Below are 14,979 nucleotides of genomic sequence, written 5' to 3'. Positions count from 1 at the left end.
GGTAATAGTCAAAATGAGAGAACTGAACCTTTTAAGATTAGCTCAATCTGTGTTTTTGTGATCATTTAGCATTGTCTATCTTTAGACCCTCAACCTCGTAGTATTGAGTTTTAACTCCAAAGTTTATATTTACATTTTAAGACCAAAACTCAACACATTTTCGTTTAGCTTTAAGGTTGATTTAATTAAACTTATGTCAGTACACTACTATTTAGCATTTTTAATATTATATGTTCTTCTCTATAAAACGCCCAGTTTGCGGTGTGCACATATAATGTATATATGTGTGGGCCCTCGGAAGGTAAAAGTAAAATTGCACTAATTTTAACGTTATTTTAATAATTTCGTGAAAATAACGCTAAAAGCGGCGGACAGTTAATCACGCATCATATGGTGGCATTGATTGCCGAAAGACAAAAGGGTACATGCACTAATCGTCCTTTGTCCCGATTGTTGAGTGTTATGTGTCTTATGTCCAAGGCTTGATGCAAAACTATTATCGAGCCGGGGATCTCACTAGAAGCAGCCTCTCTATTCTATGGTGTAGAGATAAGGTTGTCTACATTTTACCCTCCTCGGACCCTACCTTAGCTTTACTATTGGTGAGATATGGTCTTCTCTAGTGATCTATTAACATTGTGTGATCTATTAACAATTTTGTTTCAATTTTTTCAAATAAAAAGATTGTGCATACTCAAGCAAGCAGAGAGAACTAAAAGTATAGTTTGGGCTCATATATGTGACGCTCATTCTCAACTTCCAACTTTGTAAATTCTTCTATGAGCATCAATGAAGGTAGGGTTGGACATCTGTCTTTGCTCCAATTTTGGCTCACTGGACAACATTAAGTAAACTTCAGACATGGTTGGCCTTAAAGCAGCTAACTGAGTGCACATTAGAGCAATCTCTATAATATTCATCACATTTTCTTCTAGATATTCATTTGGATCTATAGCTTCATCAACCAACTTGTTATGTATGCCTTTCTCGTACAATTGCCATGCCTATTAAACAAGATGTGGTTGGGAAATACAGTAAGTCACTAACTGAAAATAGCAAGCATGTGAAGCCAATTAATGTTACACCATACCAACTCAATTTTGTATGATCAAGAAGCCCACATTTCTAACCAAAGACCTAGGACCAACATAAGTTGTAAAAGATGATGTTTTTACCATATTCATAAGGAAGTTTAAGGGCTAAACTCAATGAAATATTACTTCCCTTAGTATGTACTTCAAATATATAGTGTTAAAGTCCAAGTAAAATCAACAGTCTTTTATTTTTATGTAATTGGTCATGGTTTAAAGAGAGGTAGAAGGTTGTATATTACATGTTCGAGGAGATACTCCATTCGCGGTCCACTGTACTTCACATCACTACAACTCTGACCACTAATGACTTCAAGGGCTACGATACCAAAGCTGTAAGTGTCTACTTTTTCAGATAAGTGTCCACGAGTTGCATATTCTGGTGATGTGTAGCCCCTAAAATGTATTTAATTTAATATGAATGAAATCACAACGTAAAACCAATGAAGGTATGGGTAAGAAACTTACATAGTCCCAGCAAACCGGGTACTAACATGTGTTTGGTCCTCAAGATAGAGCCTAGCCAACCCGAAATCCGCAATTTTTGGTTGGAAATCATCGTCAAGAAGAATGTTGCTTGACTTTATATCTCTGTGAACGATTTTGACATGAGATTCGCTATGTAGATGGACAAGTCCCCTTGCAATCCCCAAGATAATGTCACACCTTTGTTTCCAATTCAAAGTTCCCTTTTTTTCACCTGTCGATTATAGGTGAAAATGCTTTTTCATCACAAACTTTAATATTCAAAGGAAAATTGGATTAACTGTAAAAAACTATGGCCCATTGCCTTATAGTAATCCGTATTGTGAATGTGACCGGTGACACTCCGAACTTCACTTTCATTTTCAAGCACAATCCCATAACTTACGAAAAAGTAACTCAGCATGCCCCTAAGTTTCATTTATGTCTATTTATAAGAATTCACAACATTCCGATTGGGACAAAAGTAAGGTAACTGTTTATTAGGAGCATCAGAGGTAATTTTCTGTTAGAGTGAGATTGCGCTTGGCAACGACTGTAAAAGTTAGGAGTGTCTTTGGAGACATTGATAATATGGGTTATCTTCCACCAATGGCCATAGTTTGGATTATAACGTTATGCTTGCTTTTATGTAATTATATCTATATTTCACCATACTTAGCTTACCCCATGCTTGCTTTTATGTAATTAAATTATATCTATATTTCAGCATACTTAGCTTACCCCACAAAAACTTGTCTAGGCTTCCATGGGGCATGTATTCTAGCACAAGAAGTAGCCTAGTCCCATGAATACACCATCCCAATTGTAGGATAAGATTGCGGTGGCGAACATTACTGATAAGATTAACCTCATTTTCAAAATCCTTTTTCGCCCTAGACCCAACATTGATTTTCTTGACTGCCACTGCAATCCCGCCTTCTATAGTGGCCTAAGAAACCATAAATGAATAGTTAACCATATCATCCTACATTTGTTATTTCATTCACATAAAGTTAAAAGTCAAATGATGCATCCAGACATTGTGTATCATAAACTTTTAGTTGTTCTTACCTTGAACACTTGGGCAAAACCTCCTCTTCCTATTAGATACTCGTCACTAAAATTATTTGTTGCTAGTTTCAAATCTTGGTAACTGTAACATCGTGTGCCTTGGAAATTTGATGCATCAAGAATAAATCATATTATTAGTAATTACAACAAAAAAAAAATCAACCATGAAAATTATGAATTTTTGTAAATACTAATGAGATGATAAGTGTGCATGAACATATATAGCATAATGCATGCATACACATATATAGATTATGGGATTAAAGGGTGTATTCAGGCATGCATATAGAACAGTTTTTGAGGCATGACACATGATTCTCAATGTGTTAGTGGAGTTTATTATCAATTATAGTTAGGGAAATTGGATTTTAATACTTCAAACTATGACCCAATGGTGTGCTCTTAAGTGTCACTTTCGTTGCCGAGAGCAATCCTTATAGCATAATGATCATAGATTTATACTTGATTTCCACTCGATTTCTCTTAATCACAATGATGATTATGAACGAAATGGAGAAACATACAAGTGAATTTGATTATAAATCAAGTGTAAATTTAGTGTGAATCTAGGATGATTATGCTACTAGGATAGCCCTTAGCAACATAAGTAAACGTTGGGATTGCAATTGATCAAATTGTAAGTATGGATTATTTCATAGTTTGGATTATTAAAATCCAATTTTCCATTATAGTTATTATTATTTGATTTATCATTTATTTTAAGTTTGTTAGTTAGTCATTATTCTATTTCAAGTTTGGATATTAGGATAGTTATCAAATGACTTTTAATCATTATTATCAGCTGGTTATCTTTATCATTATCCTTTTCATTGTAATTTCTATATAGAGAGATTTAGTTTTCATTTATTCAATACATAGACACTAATTATAGTTTTTCAGCTAGTTCGTTTGAATTCGTTCACAGTATTTAATGAAGAATCACCTTTTCCAACAGCCTTGGACTTTATCCATCGACGGAACGACAAGAATAAAGCAAGGATAAGGAAGATAAGACCTACACTGCTGCTTACTCCTATGATTGTTCGAGATTTACTTGAATGCCCTGCACAAATCACTCGGTGATTCTCTCTAGTTTTTTTTTATAAGTTGGAACATACTGAAATAAAAACATTGAAATGGAAGAAGCCTCACCTGTACCTAGGAAAGGTACGAGATTGATTGTCTGGTTATTCTGAAAAAATGGAAACTCAGAATACCTCATAAAACATTCCACATTGATGGCTCTTCCTTCACTAGCAGGCACACAACTGTACAACTTGTTATATGCTTGACTCAAGCAGTTCTTGCAAATGGCCTGGCTTGCATTCTCAACACACTGCGCAATCGCATAGACTGTTGCATTTACGCCACTAGTCAATTGCCTTGTTGATGCAATGTAGACATCGGGAGTTCTTGGGGTAGCAACACTGATATCTGATAATAGTTCTTTCACTACTTGGTTGAAGGATTTTACTGGCTGAGATGTTGACTCATTACCACATATTTCAGTGACATCAACATCCAAATCACCTTGCGGATCATTGTAGAACTGATCGTAGTTCTCAAATCTTAATTAACACACAAGAGGCAAACTTTTTACTATGATTGTATATTTATGTCAAGCTAGTTTATAACTAATACGTGTATAATCAGCATACATATGTATGTAAAGTTGCTAAATGGGTTGTGTTCGCGGGCTGACAGGTCTAACCCAACACAAACCCGAACATACTACATGATGAACCCATTGTGTCAGACATATGAAACTAAACAATAATACATTTAGTAGCTGGTAAACATGACCCATTTTTGTCATAGTAACCTGGTTGTAGTTTTTGTCAAGAAAAAACACTCAGCCAGTTTAATTAGTTGTGACATAAGAACTGATATTAGAATCTTTTAACATTAAACATGTTAAATGACTGAACCCACAAATCTGTTGAGTATGACCCGAAACTAACTGACGTTTAGGCTAAACCGAAACTTGTTTAATGAATATTGTGTTGGATTTGTGCCGTATTATAGTTCACACTCACTTTGGCTACACATGGTCAGGGCCGTAATAAAATCGGAGTTCATGTAGAATTAAGATCATATAAAGTATGTTTTTTTATGAAAAGCTGAAGAAGAATATTAATAAAAGAATAAAAAAAATCATTTAAAAACCTTTTATAGAATCTTACAACCATTTTTTAAGTTTACCATAAATTGTTCCTTTAACTCTTGTAAAATAATATATATTTATAAAAGGAAATTCTTTTTATCCAATAAAATTAGGAGTAAGAAAATATAACTTTTCAAAAAATACCTATTTTAGTAAAAAAATTTCAAGCACCCATTTTGGTAAATAAGTTTTTCAACAATACCTATTTGGGAAAAAAAACTCGAGGAAAATGACATTTTCTAAATGATTAGGCAAAACCGTTAAAATGACCAAAGCACGTGAAGCAAAACGGAAGTTTACTATAATATTTTTTTTTGTAATCATGGAAACATAATTTAATGTTGACCATGGAGTACACGTTTATTGATATATGCAACTTGCCAAGCTATCTAATTTGACATTTCTAATAATTCATTATATAGTATACTACATGATGCTAATTACGTGATATTCCATAATTATTGAAAGAACAATTTAATTCCTTTCAAATTTCTTATCCATTCAGTTGATTTTTTTTCATAGTACATTAATTTAGCGTTATGTGTATATGATGACACTTAAAAACAATTGTGGTTAGAAGATATATACAAATAAGTTGCCATATTCTAACAATTTTAACTTCAAAAACTTTTGGTGTGCAGGACAAAACCACAGTTTTCACTTTTCACGACCGAACTGGTAGGTCAGACCGGAAAATGGATACCTAGGTTAGCTGGTTCGGTTATGCCTCTTTGAATTGTCCAGGTGATCAAACTGGATTTCTGGTTTTTTTTTTTTTTTTTTTTTTTTTTTTTTTTTTTTGTTCATTTTTTTCAGACTCTAATTTTGTAATTTATATGGTACTTTAGGATCCACATTTTTTATATTTAAGTCTTTCTGTTTTATTTAAACTGCAAACTTACACCAAAGCATAAAGGATTTTCACATTTAGTATTGTAATATATATGTGTGTAGTTTTAGTATTACCCAGTGTCGTAGGTTCTTAAGTCCATGTATTCTAAGGGCAGGCGGGGTGGAACAACCTTTGCACGTGATGGAAACTTATAACGAGTGAAACAATACCAAACACCACCGCCACCATACTTTATTACGCGTGAAAGTTATAACGCGTGGAAATTATCACGGCGTGAAGAATGAAGATTGTGAGGGAATGTGAGGGTTTGTTGTTGGGTGTGGTGGTGAGTGATGGACATTTCCACTAAAAAAGGTTGTGAGTGATGGAATAATGGTTGACAACATCCATTCAACTTCCGACATGTCATCAATCATTATTCCATCACTCACAATCTTTTTAGTGGAAATGTCCATCACTCAGCACCACATCCAACAATTTCCCTCAAAACCAACAATTTCCCTCACCACCCATACCCCATCACGCGTCAAAAAAATAACGTGTGCTAAAATTGACGCGTTCTAACACTAGGTGGCGGTGGTATTTGGGCAACTTCCACGCGTGGTATAATTTCATCACGGGGAAAGAAGCTCCATCCCGGGTCCCCTAAGACGGTGGGGTGTGGTTCGGGAGAGGAGATCGGGAGGGTGAGGTGGCGCTCTTCCCCGATCGGGAACACCCCCCCCCCCCCGAGCGGTGATCGGTACCTTCGGTAGCCCACTCCCGACCGCCCCGAAGCGCTCTCTCTCTTCATTCTCTCTACCTCTCTCTTGAATCTCCCTCTCTCTCTAGCTTTGATAGGATGGAGTGGATGGGGAAACCATTTCCTAGGGTTGGGGAAGAGGAAGTAGAAGGTGATGCTGTGGAGGTGAGGTGGAGATGATGTGGCCATGGGAAGGGGAACCACACCCCATGGTCTAATATATGTGTATGTATTTTTTGTATTATTCATAATGTCATTGGTTCTTAAATCTGGTCTAACAGTCCTACTAGTGAACTCGCAAGTAGGCTGTCACGTCCGGTTATGAAAACACTAGAAAATACTTTAACACACACGTACACATATTCCTATAAAGGGTTTGATTTTCCAGATTTCTCCTAATTAATAAGATTGTCATACTAACAGGAATAGTTTACGTGCTTTAGTGGAAGATGAAGGAAAAGAATAAACCTGAGGTAGCAGTTATCCAGAAATACATGGGCGCCATTGGCAGAACCACAGGGTTCAAGGGCGGATACAGCCACATCAAAGCAAGCCAAACACTCACTCGATGCGAGGTAATTCCGGCACTGGGCAACTCCATATACTGCATCCCCGTTCACCATGTCCTCGGCTCGGGCATAATATACACCTGTCTTCGACAACTGACTTCTGAGTTGAGAATATGTAGAGTTACGGTTCGTGAAAAAAACTGTTGTGGACATCGGATAGTAACTGCCACAGTAATATTTAAGGGGCGTATTGGTGGTTTGGGTGCTCGGCTGTGCAACACCGAGCCCCGTTACCACCAATACGATCACAACCACCACTATAGTTGACATCCACATTCTCCCCTAACTCCTTCCTGTGTTCTTTTTATAACTCTTAAGTTGTAAAGTAATGATTGATCGATAGTAAATAATACAAAGGAACCACAAGTTGGCCAAGTTGGACGATATTTATATAATTGAAGTGGAAAATATTTAAATATTAAAGTCAACTACTAAATAACGTGTTTGTTCAAGCTTGACCATAAGTTATATAATTCATAAGGATAAAACAAATTGAAATGTTCATTTCTCGTGGCTATATAATACACCCCTATTGCTCACGATATATGGACATACATGGATGTGGGAGAGACAATATTAATGATGGAGAGAGGGTGGCTTCATCCTTATTAATATTAAGGGAAAATTACCAAAATGTCTCTTGACCAAGTGCATTTTCAAAATTGTCACTTTCCTGCGTCTTTGGAAGGTCCTCTCGGCTTCGGAAGCGTCCGCCTTTCACGTTGAAGCGTCCGCCTTTTACTTGAAGCGTCCGTTTCCATTCAAGCGACACGTGTCCGATGTTGAAGTGTCCGCCTTTCACGTTGAAGCGTCCACCTTTCACTTGAAGCGTCTGTTTCCTTTCAAGCGACACGTGTCCGATGTTGAAGCGTCCGCCTCAGGCTCAATGCGTCCGCGAAGCTTCTTAAGCGTCGGCCAACGACGCAGGTTCCGTATCTTTGTCCAATTTTTTTTATAACTTATAAACATTTTTCTAACATCATATACATGCTCTTTATAAAAATTAAACTATATGTATGTTAACGGATCAAATTTTAAACGATATAAAACATGTTATTTTTTAGTTAAAAATTTTTATATTAAACTTTAAAAACATAACATAATAAAAAACAAAAAAAAATACCAAACAACACATAATATTATTATCTAAAACCATATCCTAATGGCTTCCCATTCGACACATGTTTGAAATCATGTCTCTCTTCATGACGGTAGTTGATGAGGGCCACCTCCTTCTGATCGTCCTCACCAAGGTCCGGCATTTCTGTCTCCACTTTCTTGAAATATCGATCAAATCTCTCACATTCCAACCGCAGCACACGGAACCTGGAGGATAGTGCGTCAACGGTCCGGTTGTGTTCCGGACCACGTAGTTGGGCGAAATTTTGTTGAACATGGACCTAGAGCCCACCGTGTCCCCGAGGTGGAGGATCGATCATTGCCTGCTCCCATGCTTCGCACAGAGCAATGTCTTCAACGTCAGTCCAGGAGGTGGCCATTGTCGGGTCGTTAACGGCGTCGGATTTTCTAGTGAAATGGCTGATTTTTGTTTGCAATTTTTTTTGAAAACGGCGGGTGTTTTGATAAGTGATAAGTGAACGGGTTATATAGTGGGGTAAATGTGTGCAACGGTAAAAGTTAAACGGCTTTTGAGTTTCCATTTTTCTACGGAAGCGTCGGGAAGCGTCAGTCAAGCATCGGGGGAGCGTCGGGTTCAAGCCTCGGAAGCGTCGTCCATGCCTCGGAAGCGTCGGCCAGGACTCGGAAACGTACACATGGACGCATTAAAAAAATTATGGTTATCATGCGTTGGTGACTGACTGTCACACCCTGCTAGTTGCGGAAGCGTGTTGCGTGTGACGTAAGAAAGGTAATCATTGCATCCAATCATGTATCACCGGCTCAAGACTTGTTTCCTGAAATACATGTAGTTTTAAAAAGTCAACAAAAGTTGAGCGAGTTCAGGCAGTTTTTGTTATCATATGTAATCGTAGTATTCATGAAAATGAAATCTTGTAATCGTAGTATTCATGAAAATGAAATCTTGTAATCATGGTATGTTCTGATTCATACATGGAGTCTGTTAAGGATCTATCAGTGGGTAGCGAGCCCCTGACATAATGTACCATAAGTAAATAACCAAACCGAGAACACTTTGTCATCATTTGGGATCACAAAAGCACTCCAGGGTATACCAACCAGGAGTGGGGCGTGCCTCAAGCCCAATAGATCTACACCTTTTGCACCTTGGTCACTAAGTGATTAATGGTTACTAATATTATCATCCTACTTATGCACATTGATCATGTTATCTACTACTCCGTAACTAACATACCAATAGTTTTAGCATGTATTTCCCCTCGATGTTTTTGAAAACAAAACATTGAAATCAGTGAAAGGAGGGACATGAACTCACAAGTTTGCGTTCCATGAATTATGATATCGAAGTGAGCGTCCGTACGTGTCAATAACCTACATGTGTACTAATCTCGTTAGACACTAGGTCTTTCGGACCTCGTACAAGTTGTTCATCTTGAATTCTTTATTATGTTCTCGTTTGTCATTTTTGGAACAACTTTGTATTTTAGAGCGTTGATAATTTACTCGCTCGATTGTTATGTGTATACATGTATTCTATTCGTATTGAATTCATAAGCGTATTCATGTATTCTATGTGTGTTGACTTATGTGTGATCGGCTTCGTTCTTCACACGTCCTCGTGCAGTGCACGCATGTCATTGAGCCTTTGCTCATGTCATTGGGCCGAGCCCATGTCATTGGGCCGAGCCAATGTCATTGGGCCGAGCCCATGTCATCTATGTTATCGTATCTAACCATGTTTTAACGTTATGGGGCCGAGCCCACGTCATTGGGCCGAGCCCACGTCATTGGGCCGAGCCCATGTTATCTATGTTATTGGGCCTAACCCATGTTTTACTGTTATTGGGCCGAGCCCATGTTATATTGCCATTGGGCCCTAGCCCATGTATTAAGGAATTTGGGCCTAGCCCATTACTAACTTTGATAGGCCCAATTCTAACTTTATGAGTCCATTAACATAATCTTGTAATTTTTACCAAAATGTTACTAAGTAGCAAACTTTAAATAAGTTCATTTTTCCTATGAAAAATACTTGGTAAATTTAATAGTTTTCGACTTTCCGGATTCTTGTTATAGGTCACTTACATATGTGCTGGTTTAAACGTCCAAAATATGTTATTTTAGACTCGACTTTGTAGTAACTTGTTTACGGTGTCGATGCGCCCAAATTGTCGTCATCAAGTGTTATGTATTGCTGTTTCGACCATTTCGTTTATTCGTCCGTTTAATAGCATTTCATTGAAACATGTAGGAAACATGTATATGTATTTTTGGTGTCTTTTTATACTTGTTACATACAAGTATTTCTTGTAATTATGAGTGTATTATTTTGATCACCCTAAAGGTATCTATGTACGTACACATATCACATAATGCATATACTTGATGAGTTTTCAAAATATATAATTTTTTTTATCCAAAAATTATACTTTTACATGGTTATTATTTTTAACCATTTATTTTTGTAAAAAATATATTTTCAAGTTCATAAGAACTCTTGAATATTTGAGACTTAACCATTTTCATCAAAGCTTCCATAATGACGTTTAAGAACACTAATCGCGTTTAACTTTGCTAATCACCCTTTAACCCCATTTTTAATCGCAATTAGATTTTTAGAAAAATTCGCCATAGTTTCCCCTAAACTACGACGTTTCCCACGTTTTCCAAACGCGTTTAAATCACCAAATCAATTTCCAAATCACCATTAATTCATCAAGTATCACCAAAATCATACTTACCACATGTAATCACATATTCCTTCAAAGATTTCTCATGAGTATTATTTAAGTTAACTTTCAAGACTTTAAAGTTAACTACTTTTCAACTTTATTAGCAATTTTTCCAAGACTTTTAAACCACACTTTTTATGGATGTTTTCATATAAACTTGTTTTAAATAAAACCAAGTTATTAGTGTTTTTAACAAATTCATGTCTTATCTTCCAAAAATCACTAATCCAAGTTCATACATATAATACTCATGATCTTTGAAGTTGATGATCTTGTATGATTTAAACATATAAATGTTTAAATCACATTATTAAGTGTATTATAGCTAGATTAACACTTATCTAAAATACTACATAAAACAAATCACAAGATCATCATAAATATAAACTTTAAACCACTAATTTTAACAAAATCAATATAATGAACATGATTTCATCAACTAGATACACTAATCTACTCAAATAACCACATAATAAGTTTAGATTGGTAGATTATTAGCTTTGAGATTAGGGTTTTTGATTTGATTTTTATTAATTTTTAAGATGATCAACTTGTACTTCCATAATCTATACACAATAATGAACTTAAATAGGGTGTTTAGGAGTCTTACAACTTTGCACAAGCCAAATAAAAAGATTAGAAGATGTTTAAGCTCCAAGAACTCCTCTAATGATGCTCCATGCTTGACCCATATGTAAGTGATCTTGTAAGGACTAGAAGATGTGTAATTTAGGGTGTTTTAGTGAAAATTTATGGTGGAATTGTTGGGGGTGTTATGGCTGCCGAAATGAAGGTGAGAATGGAGGACTTTTTGTGTTTTGCAATTGTGATAAGTTGGAAGGAATATGGTATGGTTTCAATTACAATAAGTATGGTGTATATGAACCTCTTTTCAACAACTAAATCAAAGGCCATTCTCTAAATCCTCAAAATTTCAAACTTGAATCTTGTAGGTGGGACCCCTTAGATTTCGGCCATACATGGGGAGAGTGGTTGCAATTTTTTTTTTTTTTAGCTTTACATAATTAATATATATTTTAAGTATAGATATTTAGGGTGTTATGTCAACAAGGTAATTGAGGGTGTAATCTATGGTTTAGGGTGTTAATGATCTTAACTAGTTAATAAGACTAGTTGGTATTAGTTTTGGATGGTAAAAGTACTACTAGTTTGCTCGTCGGTTCAATATCGGGTGATATACGAAAGGTGAAATATAGTACCGGGAGCGATGGTTTTAGTTTACCATTGTTGCTATGGCGTTTATGTAAGGTGTTAACGACGCCAAAATACGGTTAACTAGTTCGCTAGATTAGTGTAAGTTGTATTTTGATACCTAAAATGCTTTCCGTTTAGGCGTCGGCTAGTTAACGACCCTTTTATTTCGCACCGACCAAGGTTTCCCGCAAGTTGCTATTCCGCCGTCAAGCGATGCATGAAGTGATTTCGAGTCCCAAAATAAGCTTAACTAGTTCGCCATGTCTTCCGTTTAGTTGTTTTGGCGCCAGAAATATTATTTATTAGCTTGTCGGTTCAAAAACGGACAAGTTGTGGGGGTGGCGACGCAGCGCCAAAAGCTTATTTTTCGGACACCCTATTATTATTCTCATATTGTTTTCATATGGTTGTTATCATTTGTCATAATTCCGGTGTTCCAGAAATGCTTAAGTATTAATACGGACGAGTTAAAAATGTCATATTTTTAGCGAAACGGACGTTTTAGTATTTAGGGCGTTGTACCGGAAAGTCCTAGATTTTTGCAAGATATGTTTTCTCATTAGTGTTTTCTTATGTAAATGGACCCAGTCATGTTCGTGTGTCGTTTTTCATAGTTTCGATCTGTTTTCACAGTGTTGCTGGCATGAATAGTGTAACCGTGAATAGTGCGCGCAACACTTTCTACCAACACTTTTCGGACATTGTTTGATTGGTTTCGCAATACGACGAAAACCAACATATGTTTTAGCATTTTTTTTCTTGTCCTAACACTGTTATCTGATTTACGACACAGTTACGTAATTAAATTACGCTAAATGCATGAGATTATGAAATAAAAATAGTGATTAGTTTGTACGGAATTACCAGTTATTTGCCAGTTGTTACATTCTCCCCCTGTTAAAAAGAATTCCGTCCCGAAATTCAAGTTGAGCCATCCTTTGCAGGAGTCTTCTTAAACAGGTGGGGATATTTTGCCTTAATCTGATCTTCACGTTCCCATGTGTACTCGGTCCGTGACGTGAGTTCCAGCGGACCTTTACTAGTTTGATACGACTCCTCCTTGTCTTGTGGACTTTCCAGTCCATAACCTCAACGAGTTCTTTAGTAAACTGGAGTTTGTCGTCCACGTGAATCCCATCCGCTGGGATGATAACTGTTTTCGTTGGTTGGACTTTTCTTTAAAATTCGACACATGAAATATGTCTTGTATGTTATTGAGTTCTTCTGGAAACTTTTGCTTGTAAGCAACTATACTAACCTTTGCCAGAATTTCGAAAGGCCCAATGTATTTTGGGTTTAGTTTTCCGCTTTTCCCGAATCTAGCTACGCCTTTCCAAGGTGAGACTTTTAATAAGACTTTGTCTCCGACCTTGAAGGATAATGGTTTACGTCTTCTGTCCGCGTAGCTCTTTTGTCTGTCACGAGCCGCTTTGATATGGTCTTGTATCTTTGCTATATTGTCAGTAGTCTCTTAGGCTAGTTCAGGGTCAATGAGTTGTTTGTCTCCGACTTCCGCCCAACATAGCGGTGATCGGCACTTCCGTCTGTATAGTGCTTCGTATGGGGCGGCTTTGATGCTTGTGTGATAACTGTTATTATAGGAAAACTCCACCAGCGGTAAATAAGTATCCCAGTTTCCGCCCAAATCCATCACACAGGCGTGAAGCATGTCCTCCAACATTTAGATGGTTCGTTCGCTTTGTCCATCGGTTTGCGGATGAAATGATGTGCTTAGATCCAAACGAGATCCAAGCGATTCCTGAAATGATTGCCATATTCTTGACATAAAGCGACCATCGCGATCCGAGATTACTGAAATAGGTACTCCTTGACATGCTATTATTTCTTTGAGATAAAGCTCAGCTAACTTCTCTGTGCTGTCTTTCACGCGAATTGGCAAGAAGTGAGCTGACTTGGTTAATCGATCGACGATAACCCAAATCATGTCATGACCTCGAGAGGTCCGTGGGAGTCCTGTAATGAAATCCATTGATATATGTTCCCATTTCCAAACGGGAATCTCGGCTTGTTGTAATAGTCCAGATGGCTTTTGATACTCGGCCTTGACCTTTGCACAAGTTAGGCATTTGCCAACATAAGTCGCAATATCTCCCTTGAGATTAGGCCACCAATAGTATTCTTTTAAGTCTTGACATATTTTATCGGTCCCTGGATGTATTGAATATCTTGACTTGTGTGCTTCATCCAGCACCGAGTCTTGTAGACCGCCAACATATGGAATCCAGATCCTTCCCATGAAATTTAAAGTGTCATCTTTGTTCGTTTCCCGTTGTTTTTCCAATCCCCCCAAGGATTCTACTTGAATGGCTTCCGGCTCTAAAGTTTCTTGTTGTGCATCGTGCACTCGAGTAGTAAAGTTCGTTTGAATTGTCAACTCTAAAGCTCGTACTCGTAATGTTTTGACTCGCTCTTTCCGGCTCAAAGTATCTGCCACAACGTTTGCTTTGCCCGGATGGTACTTGATTTCACGATCATAGTCGTTCAACAATTATACCCATTGCCGTTGGCGCATGTTTAGTTCCTTTTGATCGAATATGTGTTGAAGACTTTTATGATCGGGGAATATGGTAAACTTAGTACCATAGAGGTAATGACGCCAAATCTTTAAAGCAAACACAACCGCACCTAATGCTAGGTCGTGGGTGGTATAGTTTTTCTCATGAACTCTTAACTGTCATGACACGTACGCGGTGACTTTTTCGCGTTGCATTAACACGTAACCCAAGCCTTGATGCGATGCATCACGATACACCACAAAGTCATCGGTACTGTCAGGGAGTGATAAGATTGGCGCTTGCATAGTTTATCTTTAAGTAATTGGAATGTCATTTCTTGTTTTTCACCCCAATCGAACTTTCTATCCTTTTGAGTGAGCGAGGTTAGCGGTTGAGAAATTTTAGAGAAATTCTCAATGAATCTACGATAGTATCCCGCTAAGCCTAGAAATTGTCTTAC

At 37.2% G+C, this 14,979-nt stretch overlaps 1 protein-coding gene across 1 annotated transcript; it reads right to left on the bottom strand.

The window, feature by feature from the left end:
• Positions 1–623: 623 nt before the first annotated feature.
• LOC110865303 (cysteine-rich receptor-like protein kinase 2) lies at positions 624–7,245 on the bottom strand. Its single transcript, XM_022114547.2, has 8 exons — positions 6,855–7,245; positions 3,780–4,195; positions 3,571–3,690; positions 2,628–2,725; positions 2,298–2,505; positions 1,560–1,791; positions 1,334–1,487; positions 624–1,004 (listed from the first exon to the last, which is right to left on the bottom strand). Exons 1-8 carry the CDS (start codon positions 7,229–7,231, stop codon positions 753–755), a joined length of 1,857 nt encoding a protein of 618 aa, XP_021970239.1. The 5' UTR covers positions 7,232–7,245; the 3' UTR covers positions 624–752.
• Between the last annotated feature and the right edge of the window lie 7,734 nt (positions 7,246–14,979).

This window comes from Helianthus annuus, chromosome 6 (genome assembly GCF_002127325.2).
Source record: "Helianthus annuus cultivar XRQ/B chromosome 6, HanXRQr2.0-SUNRISE, whole genome shotgun sequence".
Taxonomy (NCBI): domain Eukaryota; kingdom Viridiplantae; phylum Streptophyta; class Magnoliopsida; order Asterales; family Asteraceae; genus Helianthus; species Helianthus annuus.
Note: the sequence above shows the minus strand (reverse complement) of the source record. Positions and strands in the feature narration are given on the sequence as shown.